The sequence below is a fragment of the Pseudophryne corroboree genome, chromosome 5, assembly GCF_028390025.1.
Source record: "Pseudophryne corroboree isolate aPseCor3 chromosome 5, aPseCor3.hap2, whole genome shotgun sequence".
Classification (NCBI taxonomy): domain Eukaryota; kingdom Metazoa; phylum Chordata; class Amphibia; order Anura; family Myobatrachidae; genus Pseudophryne; species Pseudophryne corroboree.
The window spans coordinates 719,258,176-719,272,033 of NC_086448.1; the positions used below are offsets into that span (position 1 = coordinate 719,258,176).

The window sequence follows — 13,858 nt, forward strand, 5'->3', positions numbered from 1 at the left end:
CCAGCCTATGTGGAAGGAGAGTGACAGCTGCAGCGGCGCCGCTACCAATTACATAGCGCTGCTGCGCCTCCCCCTCCCTCCTCTTCCTTCTCCGCTGCCTCCGTAGCTGCTCCTCTCCAGTGCACACAGGCGGCTTGGAATGAGTCAATTTGACTTATTACAAGCAGCTGACTTGGAATGTGGGCAGTTGCGCCCTCAGAGCGACTGCGCTTTGTCCCAGGCACACCTGGCGCACACGTAGTTATGGCTCTGGTGAACACATCAAGTCATGTTACTCTACAGACACCAATGAGTATGACACTTTGAGGGAATTCCCCGTTACAGACACTTCCGCGAAGGGGATGCATATGATATCCTGGCAGACGGGATGCCGGCTGTCACTATACCGAAAGCAACATCCCGTTTGCCGAAAACCCGGCGGCGAGGCAGTGAGTCCGCTCACTATGAATCGGGCCCGGCGACTTGCTGCGCTCACCACAGGTTTTATTTTCACTCAGTTGGTGGCGTTCAGTTGGTGGCGTGTACGCACCAACCGAGTGGGTATACTCAGTGGTGTTCGGGATTCTGGCTGTCGGTGTATCACCGGCTGTCTGAATTCCGGCGTCGTTCTCCTGAACACCGGGATCCCGACAGCCAGTAAATTGACTGCACCGCTCCCCCCCCATCCTCCTGAAGATACAGCCCAGCCACAGTAGCAGACAGGTCGGGTCCTTTCCATGCGGAACAGAATTAATCCTTACAAGGGAAACTGGTGATTTTGCATAATTTGTGAGAAGCAGGTATATAGCCTTTCTCCGGCATATTTCACAGAGATTTGACCTTACTCTGCTTGGTAAATAGATCCCTAGGTAACCTATTATTTCAACTCGGGGATGTTGTAGCTATTATACTATTCAAGGATAGTAATTATGAATGAGCTGAGGATAAGTGTAATATCCAAACAGATTGTTAGCTTTACCCTGATTGATAGTGTCCGCTGGTGATTAGCCCTGATGTGTTTCTGTGCACTTATTATTATTATTATTATTAGCCTTTATTTATATGGCGCCACAAGGGATCCGCAGCGCCCATTACACAGTACATAATCAAATGAGCAAACATAAAAACAGCATTTACAGTTCAAGACAATATAGGACAGGTATAGAAAACCCGGGGTTATGTGCCATTAAGGGGAGTTAGGAGTATGAGTGTGTAAGTAAGAAAAGGAAAGGCACATGAGGAAAGAAGCCCCTGCTCTTGCGAGTTTACAATCTAAAAGGTGAGGTGCTAACAGACCAGGGTGACACAGAAGAGGTAGACAGTGAGCATAGGCAAGAGGGTTAGGAGGAGAGTTGGCTGGGTTTGGTGAAGAGGTGGGTCTCGAGAGCCCGTTTGAAGTTTTGTAGAGAGGTGGAGAGTCTGAGGGGGAGAGGTAGAGCATTCCAGAGTAAGGGAGCAGCACGTGAAAAATCTTGTAAGTAGGAGTGGGAGGAAGTAATCAGTTGGCAGGAGAGGCGGCGTGCATTAGCAGAGCGAAGAGGATGGGTGGGAATGTAAAGAGAGATAAGATCAGAGATGTAAGAGGGAGAAGAGTGGATGAGGGCTTTGTAGGTGAGTGTGAGAAGCTTGAATTGGATTCTGAATGGGAAGGGTAGCCAGTGAAGGTCCTTGAGGATAGATTGGAGTGGAGAGAGGCATTTTTGAGTGAGGCCAGATAGGAGGAGATTGCAGTAGTCCAATCTGGAGATGACCAGTGAGTGGATGAGGGTCCTAGTAGCATCCTGGGTGAGAAAGGGTCTGATCTTGGGGATGTTTTTGAGATGGAAACGGCAGGTTTGAGAGGTGCTGAATGTGTGGTTTGAAGGAGAGGGAGGAGTCAAGGATTACTACAAGTCATCGCACTTGGGGGCTAGAGGAGATAGTTGTGCCATCAATGAATAATGAGATTGTGGGAGGTGAGGTTATGCGGGAGGGAGGGAGGGAAGATGATCAGTCTTAGACATGTTAAGTTTAATACAGCGCTGGGACACCAGGAGGAGATAGCAGAAACTTATGAAACGTATGCATTTCATCAGAAGCATTTCAGTTAATAAACATTTTTATGCTTATTTTTACTGCAGTAATAAATGTATTTTTAGGAAAAGTTCTGACTGATTTTATAAACTGTGCAGTCATAGGGGTAAATTTACTAAGGTGGGAGTTTTTTAGAACTGGTGATGTTGCTCATAGCAACCAATCAGATTCTACTTAACATTTGCCTAGCTACTTCTAGAAGATAATAGATAGAATCTGATTGGTTGCTATGGGCAACTTCACCAGTTCTAAAACAAACTTCTACCTTAGTAAATTTACCAACTATAGTCTTTGTTTATCAGTGTATTACTATTTATACACTATAGTGACAGTTTAATTATACTGCAGTTTACATATCGGAGAACATTATTCAGGCAAATCGGCTCCTGACAACCTGAACAGAAACTCATGCACATACAGGAAACATACAAATTCAGTTCACATAGCAGCCTATTAAGTTCCAGTTGTGATGAGTTAGCAATGCTGACCATTGTACCACTTTAGACTTTGGACCTTTGTAGACTTAACCCCTTCAGTGGTCAGTTTTTAATTTAAAAACACACCTTGGGGGGGTGGGGTGGGGGGGTTAAATTTGGCATGGGTGCAGGGAGGGGCGAGTGACGGGGCAGGCAAGGTTATTGCCTGGTGATCGCCGCGGGGATTGCTAGCCCCAGCGCTGATTCCCGGGTGCCTTGCAGCGCCTGGGAATCAGCATAAGCCATTTTACAGCTAAGCCCACCCCCTCGGCCAATAGCATACCTCCCAACTGTCCCGATTTTCGCTGGACAGTCCCGTTTTTTTGTGTGTCTGTCCCGCACAGCGTCTATTCAGTGTCTATTCGCACAGCGTCTATTCAGTGTCTATTCGTGTGACTGTCCCGCACAGCGTCTATTCAGTGTCTATTCGCTAGAGACAGAGAGAGAGGTGCATGCCAGCAGCTCATAGAGTGCTAGCCATGCCCCCTTAGTGACGAAAACACGGGGGCGTGGCTCGCGATCGCGGCACTCCCGTAAAGCTACACCCCTTTCCCGGTGCCCTGTCCCCTTTTTCCGGCGGGGCGCGGCTGCGCCACGCCGATGTCACTCTTTGGCAGGCCCCAAAGTGTGGAGGTATGCAATAGGAGTCCGGGGGCACACTGCACGGCTGTCCCCAGGGAATCAGGAGGTAGTATAAACTGCAGATCTGCACGTGGACAAAGGATGTGGTGATACAACTGATACCAGAAGCTAGGGTTTCCATGCAGGCAAACTACAGGCTATTAATACGGAATGCAGTTAGCTTCCCGACGGATGGGATCTCGGCAGTCAGTATACCGACGGTGGGATCCCGAAGAAGGACGCAATGCCGGCGTCCACATACCGACGCCGCTCGGGATGCCGGCGTCACGTTACCGACAGCAAGCAACCCGATCGTCCTCGCAGCAGGACCTGCTGGTGTCCTGCCGTGGGCGGGGGGAAGGTTAGGCTTAGCCAGGAGAAGGGGGGTTAGGGTTACGGAGCAGGGACGGGAAGGTTAGGGTTAGGTACCGGAGAGGGAGGGTTAGGGTAGGGCACTTAGAAGGGGAGATTAGGGTTAGGCATTAAGTGGGGAGGGTTAGGTTTAGGCAGCGGGGAAGGGCGGGTTAGGATTAGGCACCACTGGGAAGGGTTAGGCACTCAGAAGGGAGGGTTGGGATCCGGTCTCTAGGTCTACAGTAACTAGGTCGACAGTGTCTAGGTCAACCACTGTCGGTCGACAGGGTCTCTATGTCGACATGTTCTAGGTCAAAAGGTCGACATGAGGTTTTTTTTTGCCTTTTCATACTTAATGATCCACGTGGACTACGTTTGGAACGGTAATCTGTGCCGAGCGTAGCGGTAGTGGATCGAGGCACCGTGCCCGAAGCATGGCGAGCCATGCGAGGGGACACGGTGCACTAATTGGGGTTCCCGGTCACTCTACGAAGAAAACGACACCAAAAAAACATAAAAAACTTATGTCGACCATTTGACCTGTCGACCTAAAGACCCTGTCGACCTAGTTACTGTCGACCAATAGTGGTCGACCTAGTTACTATCTACCTTCCATACCACACCCAGGGGGTTAGGGTAGGGAAAAGGTGAGGGTTAGGGGGCTGTATGGGGGGCTGCCGGGATTATGAAAGAAGGGATGCCACTATCGGTATACTGACAGCCAGCATCCCGTCCATTGGCAAATCATACTGAAGCCATTAATGCACGTAACACACAAAGGGCCAGATGCATCATCGCTTGGAAAGTGATAAAATGGAGAGTGAAAATGTACCAGCCAATCAGCTTTTAACAGACAATTTTCAAACACAGCCTGTGAGATGGCAGTTAGGAGCTGATTGGCTGGCACTTTTTCACTCTCCATTTTATCACTTTCCAAGCGATGATGCATCTAGCCCATATACTGTGTAGCTGTACTTTAACTCTGTGATGTAGCATTGAGCTCAGATGCTTCCCATCCCAACTCGCATTTTAAATTCACCCTCCCTGGAGTGCATCATGGTTGTCTTTCTGTAACACTAACGCAAGTCTGTTCTTTCTCTCAACCAAATGGGATTGAACTGCGGCCATAACCATTTTTGCTCCCTGTGCACAATGCCAAGAACTGGCTCTGGGAACTGTCTTGCTTCTAAACCGACTAACTCTGTCACACTGGCCAGCTATCACTGCTGGTCCGGGGTCCCTCTCTCTGACACTCCTTCATTCCTTTTTACACCAATATTGTCAACCTGAGGTACGGAATGGAAACAATAAACAGACGTGGACAAATTTGTTGGAACCCTTCCATAAATAAAGAAGAACTTATGTTATTCACTGAAATAGCTTGAAAGTGACACACAAGTCATTAGCATCCAGCATTGTTTATTCCACTTTTAATAGAAATGGGACTTTGCATTAGATTTTTGATTCAACAGAATAGTTTAAATAATTTAACAAATAAAAATGACATGTACAGAAATGATGGGACTCATAACCTATTATTATTATTATTATTATTATTATTATTATTATTATTACTACTACACAATCCTTAGAGGCAATCACTGCAGTCAACTGATTTCTGTAACTTTGGATGAGACTGCTGTACCTGTCAGCAGATAGTTTGTCCCACTCTTCTTGTGCAAACTGCTCCAGCTGTCTCAGGTTTCAGCTCTTTCCAAACATATTTGTTAGTATTCAGATCAGGGTTCGTAGAAGATCACTACAGATCAGTTCAAAGGGCCTTATTCATGTTTGTTAGCAATTGTGCAAAACCGTGTTGCACTCCAGGTGGGGCAGATGTAACATGTGCAGAGAGAGTTAGATTTGGATGGGGTGTGTTCAAACTGAAATCTAAATCGCAGTGTAAAATTAAAGCAGAAAGTATTTACCACAGAAACAATGTAACTCACCCAAATCTAAATCTCTCTGCACATGTGACATCTGCCCCACCTGCAGTGCAATATGCCAAATTGCTTCCTTTTTTTATTTGCTTACAACCCTGAATAACCCTTAATGTTTTGTTCATAATCCATTCTTGGTTGCTTTTAGCAGTGTGTTTTGTGTCACTATTCTGTTAGAGGTCGCATGACCTGCAACTGTGGCAGAGCTTTCAGACACTGGGCAGTATGTTTTACTCCAAAATTCCTTGATAGTCTTGATAATTCATTGTGGCTGGCACAGATTTAAGATACCCAGTGCAGGTGCAGTAAAGCAGTCCCAAAACATAACTAAGCCTCCTACAATGTGGGTGTTCCTTTCTTTTACAGCTTAATTTTTTATCTTTGAACATGAGGAAATATGTTTTGCCAAAAGCTCTAGTTTTGACTCATCGGTACAAAGTACATTCTCCTAGAAGCATTCTGTCAATATAAATTTTACAAAATTCCAGTATGGATTTTCTATGTTGTTTTTTTTTTCAGAAGTTGAGTTTTTCTGGATCTTCTTCCATGGAACCCTCTGCCACTCAAAATGCATTGGATGGTGCAATCAGACACTGAAATACATTGACTTTGGATTTCAGCTTGTATCTGTCTCTCTTTCTGGTTCATGTTTAGTGTGGTGCACACAATGATACCAAACAGAAGAGTGACTACTTTTCTCCATTTAAATTGGCTAAATGACTGATTAGATTTATAATGCTTTCCAACCTGTGGCTCTCCCATCTGGTGTGAAATTACAAGTCCCAGCATAGCCTCCCACCTATCAGCTGTTAAAGCATGCTCTGACTTGTAGTTTCAGAACAGCTGTAGAGCCACAGGTTGGCCAGGCCTTGATTAGAAGATTGAAGATAAGTGCTAATTCAAGAGAGTAATTAGTTTGAAATATTACTACAGGTTGAGTATCCCATATCCAAATATTCCGAAATACGGAATATTCCAAAATACGGACTTTTTTGAGTGAGAGTGAGATAGTGAAACCTTTGCTTTTTGATGGCTCAATGTACACAAACTTTGTTTAATACACAAAGTTATTAAAAATATTGTATTAAATGACTTTCAGGCTGTGTGTATAAGGTGTATATGAAACATAAATTAATTGTGTGACTGTAGACACACTTTGTTTAATGCACAAAGTTATAAAAAATATTGGCTAAAATTACCTTCAGGCTGTGTGTATAAGGTGTATATGAAACATAAATGCATTCTGTGCTTAGATTTAGGTCCCATCACCATGATATCTCATTATGGTATGCAATTATTCCAAAATACGGAAAAATCCGATATCCAAAATACCTCTGGTCCCAAGCATTTTGGATATGGGAGACTCAACCTGTATAATCAATTGATTATTTCCTTTTCTAAGGGGTTTCAACAGATCTGTCCAGGCCATTTTAGGATATCTTTGGAGAATAAGCAATAATTTATCTGTTTTCAAATTTTCTTTGCTTTTTTTCTATGAAACATTAATGATAAGAAGGTATACGTAAGACAATGAATAGATCATACATTACAAATGGCAATCCAGACGCACTTTAGTAGTGAAATAGCGTGATTGTGGACTGTTCCTACTTGCTCTGTGAATTGTGATCACATTGCTCGCAGGAGATCCATGTATGTAGGGTGAGCCCGCCGAAAGAGGGGAGTCTCTTTGGCCTGTGGCCTGTCTGAGCTTAGTTTCAGAACCGAGAAATCGTACCTAAAGCATGAGTTTAGTAGCAGAGAGGCCGAGTACTTGGGGGTTCAAGATCCATCCTCAGATTTTTCTCTGTGCCTGCATATATTTGTATATGTATATATGTATATAATTTACATTCAGTATCCCAGTTTTATTGTATTATTAGCACACATTTCAACGTACATGACTAAAATTTAGTATAACATGTTTAAAAAAAATGGAGAGAGTATGATTTACAGCTAAAGTAGCTTGGAATCCATTAGTTGATATTATAGAATAGTTAACACTGCACTATTCTACTACAGGTACATCACCGATAATCCAGCACCCTCGGTTCCAGCACTGTGCCGGATTATTGGCTTTGGCTGATTATGGGTAGCATCATTGATAATGGTGTTGGCGGCATCCTAACTCCCACCCGTAGCCTAACTTCCCTAGAGTAATAGAGGTGCCGGACCATCAGGTGCCGGATAATTGGTGGTGTACCTGTAGTAATATTCTAATACTACTATTATACTATATACTGTACTTTTGACACTGTGGACTTCTGCAAATCCTTCACACCCCCTCCTTTTGCAAATCCTTCATTCCCTTGGACTGCATGATACTGCCCTCTCCTTGTTGCCCTCCTACCTCTCTGACCATTCTTTCTCATGACTCCACTCCTCCCCCACTTCCACTAACTGTAGGTGTCCCCCAGGGTTCTGCTGTTGGTCCTCTCCTTTTCTCTCCGTATGCAACCTCTGTAGGTGAGCTCATTAGCTCTTTTGACTTACAATATCATCTACATGCTGATGATACTCAAATCTACCTTTCCTCCCCTGACCTCTTCTCCTGCTCTCCTCACTCGCATCTCCAACTGTCTCTCCGCTATCTCTTCTTGGATGTCCCAGCTATCTCTTAAACTTAACATTCCTAATACTGAGCTGATCATCATCCCACCCTCCTGCACAACCTCACCTTCCACTATTTCCTTATCTATTGGTGGCACCACTATCTCCTCTAGCCCCCAATTGCGCTGTCTTGGAGTAAATCTTGACTCCTCTCTCTCCTTTAAACCACACATTTAGCACCTATCACAAACCTGCCGTTTTCATCTCAAATATATTTCCAGGATCAGGCCCTTTCTCACCCATTATGCTACTTATACCCTTATCCACTCACTGGTCATTTCCAGACTGGACTACTGTACTCTCCTCCTATGTGGCATCATTGACAAATGCCTCTTTCTTTACTTCAGTCTATCCTCAATGCTGCATCCCGACTCCTCTTCCTCGCCAAAACGACCTATGTCCACCTCCCCTCTCTTACAAGCCCTTCACTGGTTCCCTTCCCTTTCAGAATCCAATTCAAGCTTCTCACACTCACTTCAAAGCCCTCCCCCACTCCTCTCCATACATCTCTGACCTTATCTCACTGTACACTCCTACCTGTCCTCTTCGCTCCACCAATGCACGCAGCCTCTCCTGCCCATTGATTACTTCCTCCCACTCTTACCTCCAAGATTTTTCACGTGCTGCTCCCTTACTCTGGAATTCTCTACCTCTCCCCTTCAGACTATCCACCTCGCTGCAAAACTTTAGACGGGCTCTCAAGACCCTCTTCTTCACCAAACCCAGCCAACTCTCATCTTAACCCTCTGTTCCACGCCCACTGTCTACCCCATCTGTGTCTCTCAGTCATTCTGCCCCTCCCCTTTAGAATATAAGCTCTCACAAGCAGGGCCCTCTTCCCTTATGTGCCTTTCCTTATCTTACTTAAACCATCTTTTACTCCATACTCCCTTCGACAACACCAGATCCCACGGTTTTATGCCACCCTAATTCTTATTTCAGTGTCGTCTGCTGATGCAGCGATGTTTATATAAACTGTACTTGTCCTATATTGTCTTGAACTGTAGTCACTGTTTTGTCTTGTTTTGCTGACATGTTTTGAACGTACTTCGTATCTGGGTGCTGCAGATCCCTTGTGGCGCCATATAAATAAAGGATGATGATGATAATAATAATAATAATAATAATAATACTATTATAGCATACTGACAGTTCTTGCTTACCTATTGCACTATAGCTGCAACATAACAAAGCAATCTACAATGTTTTTCAGTTGTGTAAGACAAGAGAAAACCAGTTCAGCCCTTTGGGAATGGGAACTATTATCTGTACATAGTAATCATAGTGTTTATTTTGACAATGTCTCCTTTTATTTTGCAGGTACATACCAAGGCCAGTGGATGGGAGGAATGAGACATGGCTATGGTGTGCGGCAGAGTGTTCCCTACGGCATGGCTACAGTAATCCGTTCTCCTCTTAGAACCTCTCTCTCTTCACTACGCAGTGAGCAAAGCAATGGCACTGTACTGCATGACCTAGGAGCAGACAGTCCTGCCGGGACACGAGGAGGCTTTGTGTTGAATTTTCACAGTGACTCTGAGCTCATGACTGGCAAGAAGAAAGGCTTGTTCAGGAGAGGCTCTCTTTTGGGTAGCATTAAACTGCGGAAATCTGAGTCCAAAATCTCCATATCTAGCAAACGCAGCTCTGTCCGAAGCGATGCGGCTATGAGTAGAATAAGCTCCAGCGATGCCAACTCTACCATTAGCTTTGGGGACGTAGACTCTGATTATTGTCCTGTAGAAGATCACGTTGATGCCACCACCACAGAAACCTACATGGGGGAGTGGAAGAATGATAAGCGCACAGGGTTTGGGGTAAGCGAGCGGTCAAACGGAATGAAATATGAGGGTGAATGGCAGAACAACAGAAGACATGGATATGGATGTACCATTTTTCCGGAAGGCACAAAAGAAGAAGGGAAGTATAAAAACAACGTTTTAGTCCGTGGAATAAGAAAGCAGCTTATACCGATAAAGAACACCAAAACGAAAGAGAAGGTAGACCGTGCCATTGAGGGAGCCCAGAGAGCGGCAGCCGTGGCGAGGACTAAAGTTGAGATAGCTGCTTCCAGGTAAGTCGTTTTGTGATAGTTTATATTTGTGTACTTTGTCCTGTGTAGACATCAACATTCCAGTGTGTGATACCCCCAACTAAGGCCCTCATTCCGAGTTGTTCGCTCGCTAGCAGTTTTTTGCAGCCGTGCAAACGCTAAGCCGCCGCCCTCTGGGAGTGTATCTTAGCTTAGCAGAAGTGCGAACGAAAGGATCGCAGAGCGGCTACAAAATAATTTTGTGCAGCTTCAGAGTATCTCCAGACCTACTCCTAGCTTGCGATCACTACAGACTATTTAGTTCCTGTTTTGATGTCACGAATACGACCTGCGTTCGGCCAGCCATGCCTGCGTTACCCCTGGCACGCCTGCGTTTGTATCTGACACGCCTGCGTTTTTCCACACACTCCCCGAAAGCGGTCAGTTACCTCCCAGAAACACCCACTTCCTGTCAATCACTCTGCGGCCAGCAGTGCGACTGAAAAGCGTCGCTAGACCTTGTGTGAAACTGCATCGGCTGTTGTGAAAGTACGTCATGCGTGCGCATTGCGCCCCATACACATGCGCATAAGTGCCGCTTTATTGCCTGGTCGGTGCGCTGCGAATGAAAGCAGCTAGCGATCAACTCTGAATGACCACCTAAAACTGCAGGAACTGGAGTCCATTAAAAAGCTTTTAGTTATTGTAACAGGTATGATGTTCTCGTCTCCTTTATATAATGACAAGGTAATGGTTGATTAATGGATGCTGGGGTTGTACAGTAGTTCATTAATGCTTGCATTTAATGGAGCTAAAGTTGCTAGTCTCCCTGCTGCTATCTTTATAGTATTCCTCCAGCTTTACAGAAACTGAATATATTCCGCAACACATGGTAGTTGTAGGCATTTGGTATTGTATGGGGTATTATACAGCCGCACTGCAGTTCCAGGTTTAGGTCAGATTTGTGAATTCATAGTTTAGTGCTCAAGTACCATCCAACAATCATGGCATGCAGGCTTCAGAAGGATTCCTTGTGTGCTGGATGTTATTTATGTATTCAGCTGCTGCTACTGTGGCACATTGTATAAGGCCTGAAGGTAAATATGCTTTCACCTTCACCTAGATGTTTAGGAATAACATCCTGGAAACACCTTGAAAGACAGGAAATTTGTGAATGATTCTGTCAAAAATAATCCAGCTAGTCTGTAATATTATAATGCATGCGGTATTCGGTCTTTAGGTCGACAGCACTTAGGTCAACATGTATTAGGTCGACCACTATTGGTCGACACACATACTTTACGATCCATGTGGACTATGATTGGGAATGGTCATCTGTGCCGAGCGCAGCGGTAGCAGAGCGAGGCACCTTGCCCGAAGCATGGCGAGTGAAGCGAGCCTTGCGAGGGGACACGGGGCACTAATTGGGGTTCCCGGTAACTTTAGGAAGAAAATTACACCAAAAAAAACATTAAAAACCCATGCCGACCTATTTCAGTGTTGACCTTGTCCAGGTCGACCTAATGACAATGTTGACTTATTTCAGGTGTCGACCTAGTAACTGTTGACCAACAGTGGTCGACCTAGTGACTGTCAACTCTATGATCCAAACCCAATGCATGCATAGAGGGGCTGGTTTATGGAAGCGTAAATATCTTTGCAGAAAATGAGCCGCACTGTGTACTATGGGGATGCAGCCAATTTGCCGGCTGTTGGAATCTCGGCGGTCAGGATAACGATTCCGGAATCCCGGTGCAGCAGGGCTATTCCCACTTGTGGCTGTGCACAACACCCATAGAGTGGGAATACATCCTGTGGCGAGCGCAGCGACCCACCTAGCCTGCAGCATGGCGAGCGCTGCAAGTGGACTCTTTGTGCTCGCCCCGCTGCCCGCATTCTGGCGGGCGGGATGCCGTTGTCAGGATATGGACAGCCGCCATCCCGTTCACCGGTGAAGCGTACTAATTCCGTACTATGTATGTGATGATGTGCATACTATTCAGGAAGAATGTAGATCCAGCTCTAAAAATAGCTCTCTTACCATGGCCAAATTTAGCATGTATGATAATTGTCTGAGCCTGTGACTTGTATGTGCTCACTGGCCACTGTCGTGTGAGCACATGAAGTGTTCCGACCTCTCTGTATGTTTTATACTGGTCTGCATCAGGTGGATCTGTATCTCATCTGTAGGAACGTGTGTCATCTCTGCTGCTACTGACTGCTAATGAGATGGTAAATGTGCATTTAGGAGATTTGTTTGGTTTATTTGTTAATGTACCGTTCAAGTCCATATGTAGCCATTGTCTGATCTGTGACACATCACAATGAAACCCTTTCTATTGCTATACTTGGATAGCTTATAACACTTCCGTTTTTACCCCAGGCTATCTTAGGTGATAAGTCAGAGCAACAATAGATGCATACAGACTTCTCTCCAAATAAAGTGATATTCACTGTAATGTGATACAATGCATCTCAGAGGTAAATCCAGGCATTAGGAATTGATCCCGCTGTATGTGTCAGGCATTACAGTATGGAGAATTTTATAGACGGCAGTCTTCTGGATTTTCACTCTGAAACCAGTGTTTGTCCAGTCAGCTCCTTTCTAACATCTCCTGCACTGTGACATAGGGGGTAATTCCAAGTTGATCGCAGCAGGATTTTTTATAGCAACTGGGCAAAACCATGTGCACTGCAGGGGAGGCAGATATAACATGTGCAGAAAGAGTTAGATTTGGGTATGGTGTGTTCAATCTGCAATCTAATTTGCAGTGTAAAAATAAAGCAGCCAGTATTTACCCTGCACAGAAACAATATAACCCACCCAAATCTAACTCTTTCTGCACATGTTATATCTGCCTCCCCTGCAGTGCACATGGTTTTGCCCAGTTGCTATCAAAAATCCTGCTGCGATCAACTTGGAATTACCCCCATAGTCTGTAGCCTACGTTCTAGCGGCTGCAATGCCTCAGGAATTGTCTGTTACAGGTGACGGCTGCAAGCAGCTACTGCTGAACAGTGGGATTCCCGGGCAATTCTACTAGTTGGGGGAGAGGGTTTGCTAATTAACGGGAGGGGTGGAGGAGTGTTTTTGGCAGGGAATGGTTGTAAAATTGACGTGATGCTTAAATGCTCCATACAGGTGAAGTGTGATCAGTGCAATTTCTGCATTGTATATAACGTATGTTTGTCTGAGTTGTTGGATTGAATGTGTCACCCCTGCTCACCTGTGTGTTATGGGGTAGTGTGTCTTCCATGTCTCCTACTAGTACGGTCCTTAAATCGGCCACTTGGCTACAGCTCAGTCTCTTCTGTCTCCTGTGGGTTAGAATAGGCAGATACGTTCCTGCACAGGCAGGTGTGATACAGACAGCACATAGATGAGAGATGGTGATGCACAGATTGGTGACAGTACGGAAGCTGCAGAATCTCTGCAATAACTGGGAATGCAGTTGGTGTCCCCATGTCACTTCAGGTGGCTGATTATTGACTCAGTAATAATAGTACTTGTCCTGTATATTAGGGAACCCACACGCTGCCCACTCACACGGCGTCACATAAATGTGCATCCATGCTGTTCCATTCTGGCACTCTCATAGATCAGCCGCTGAATGGGTAGTCACAGCCTTTAGGTGTCGCATGCTCCTACACGCTCAAGGCTAGATTTACTAAAGCTTCCACTTGTGGTGGTGTTGCCCATAGCAACCAATTAGATCCTGTCATTTCTCTATTGTATTCTAGAAAATGATAGAATCTTATTGCTTGTTATGGGCAAA

The 13,858-nt window shown here is 45.2% G+C and overlaps 1 protein-coding gene across 1 annotated transcript in view; it reads left to right on the forward strand.

The window, feature by feature from the left end:
• JPH1 (junctophilin 1) overlaps nucleotides 1-13,858 on the forward strand; it is a 235,514-nt gene that overhangs the window by 45,751 nt on the left and 175,905 nt on the right. The window contains exon 2 of the mRNA XM_063923975.1: nucleotides 9,371-10,124. Coding sequence (XP_063780045.1) covers nucleotides 9,371-10,124 — 754 coding nt within the window. The remainder of the gene's footprint in view (nucleotides 1-9,370; nucleotides 10,125-13,858) is intronic.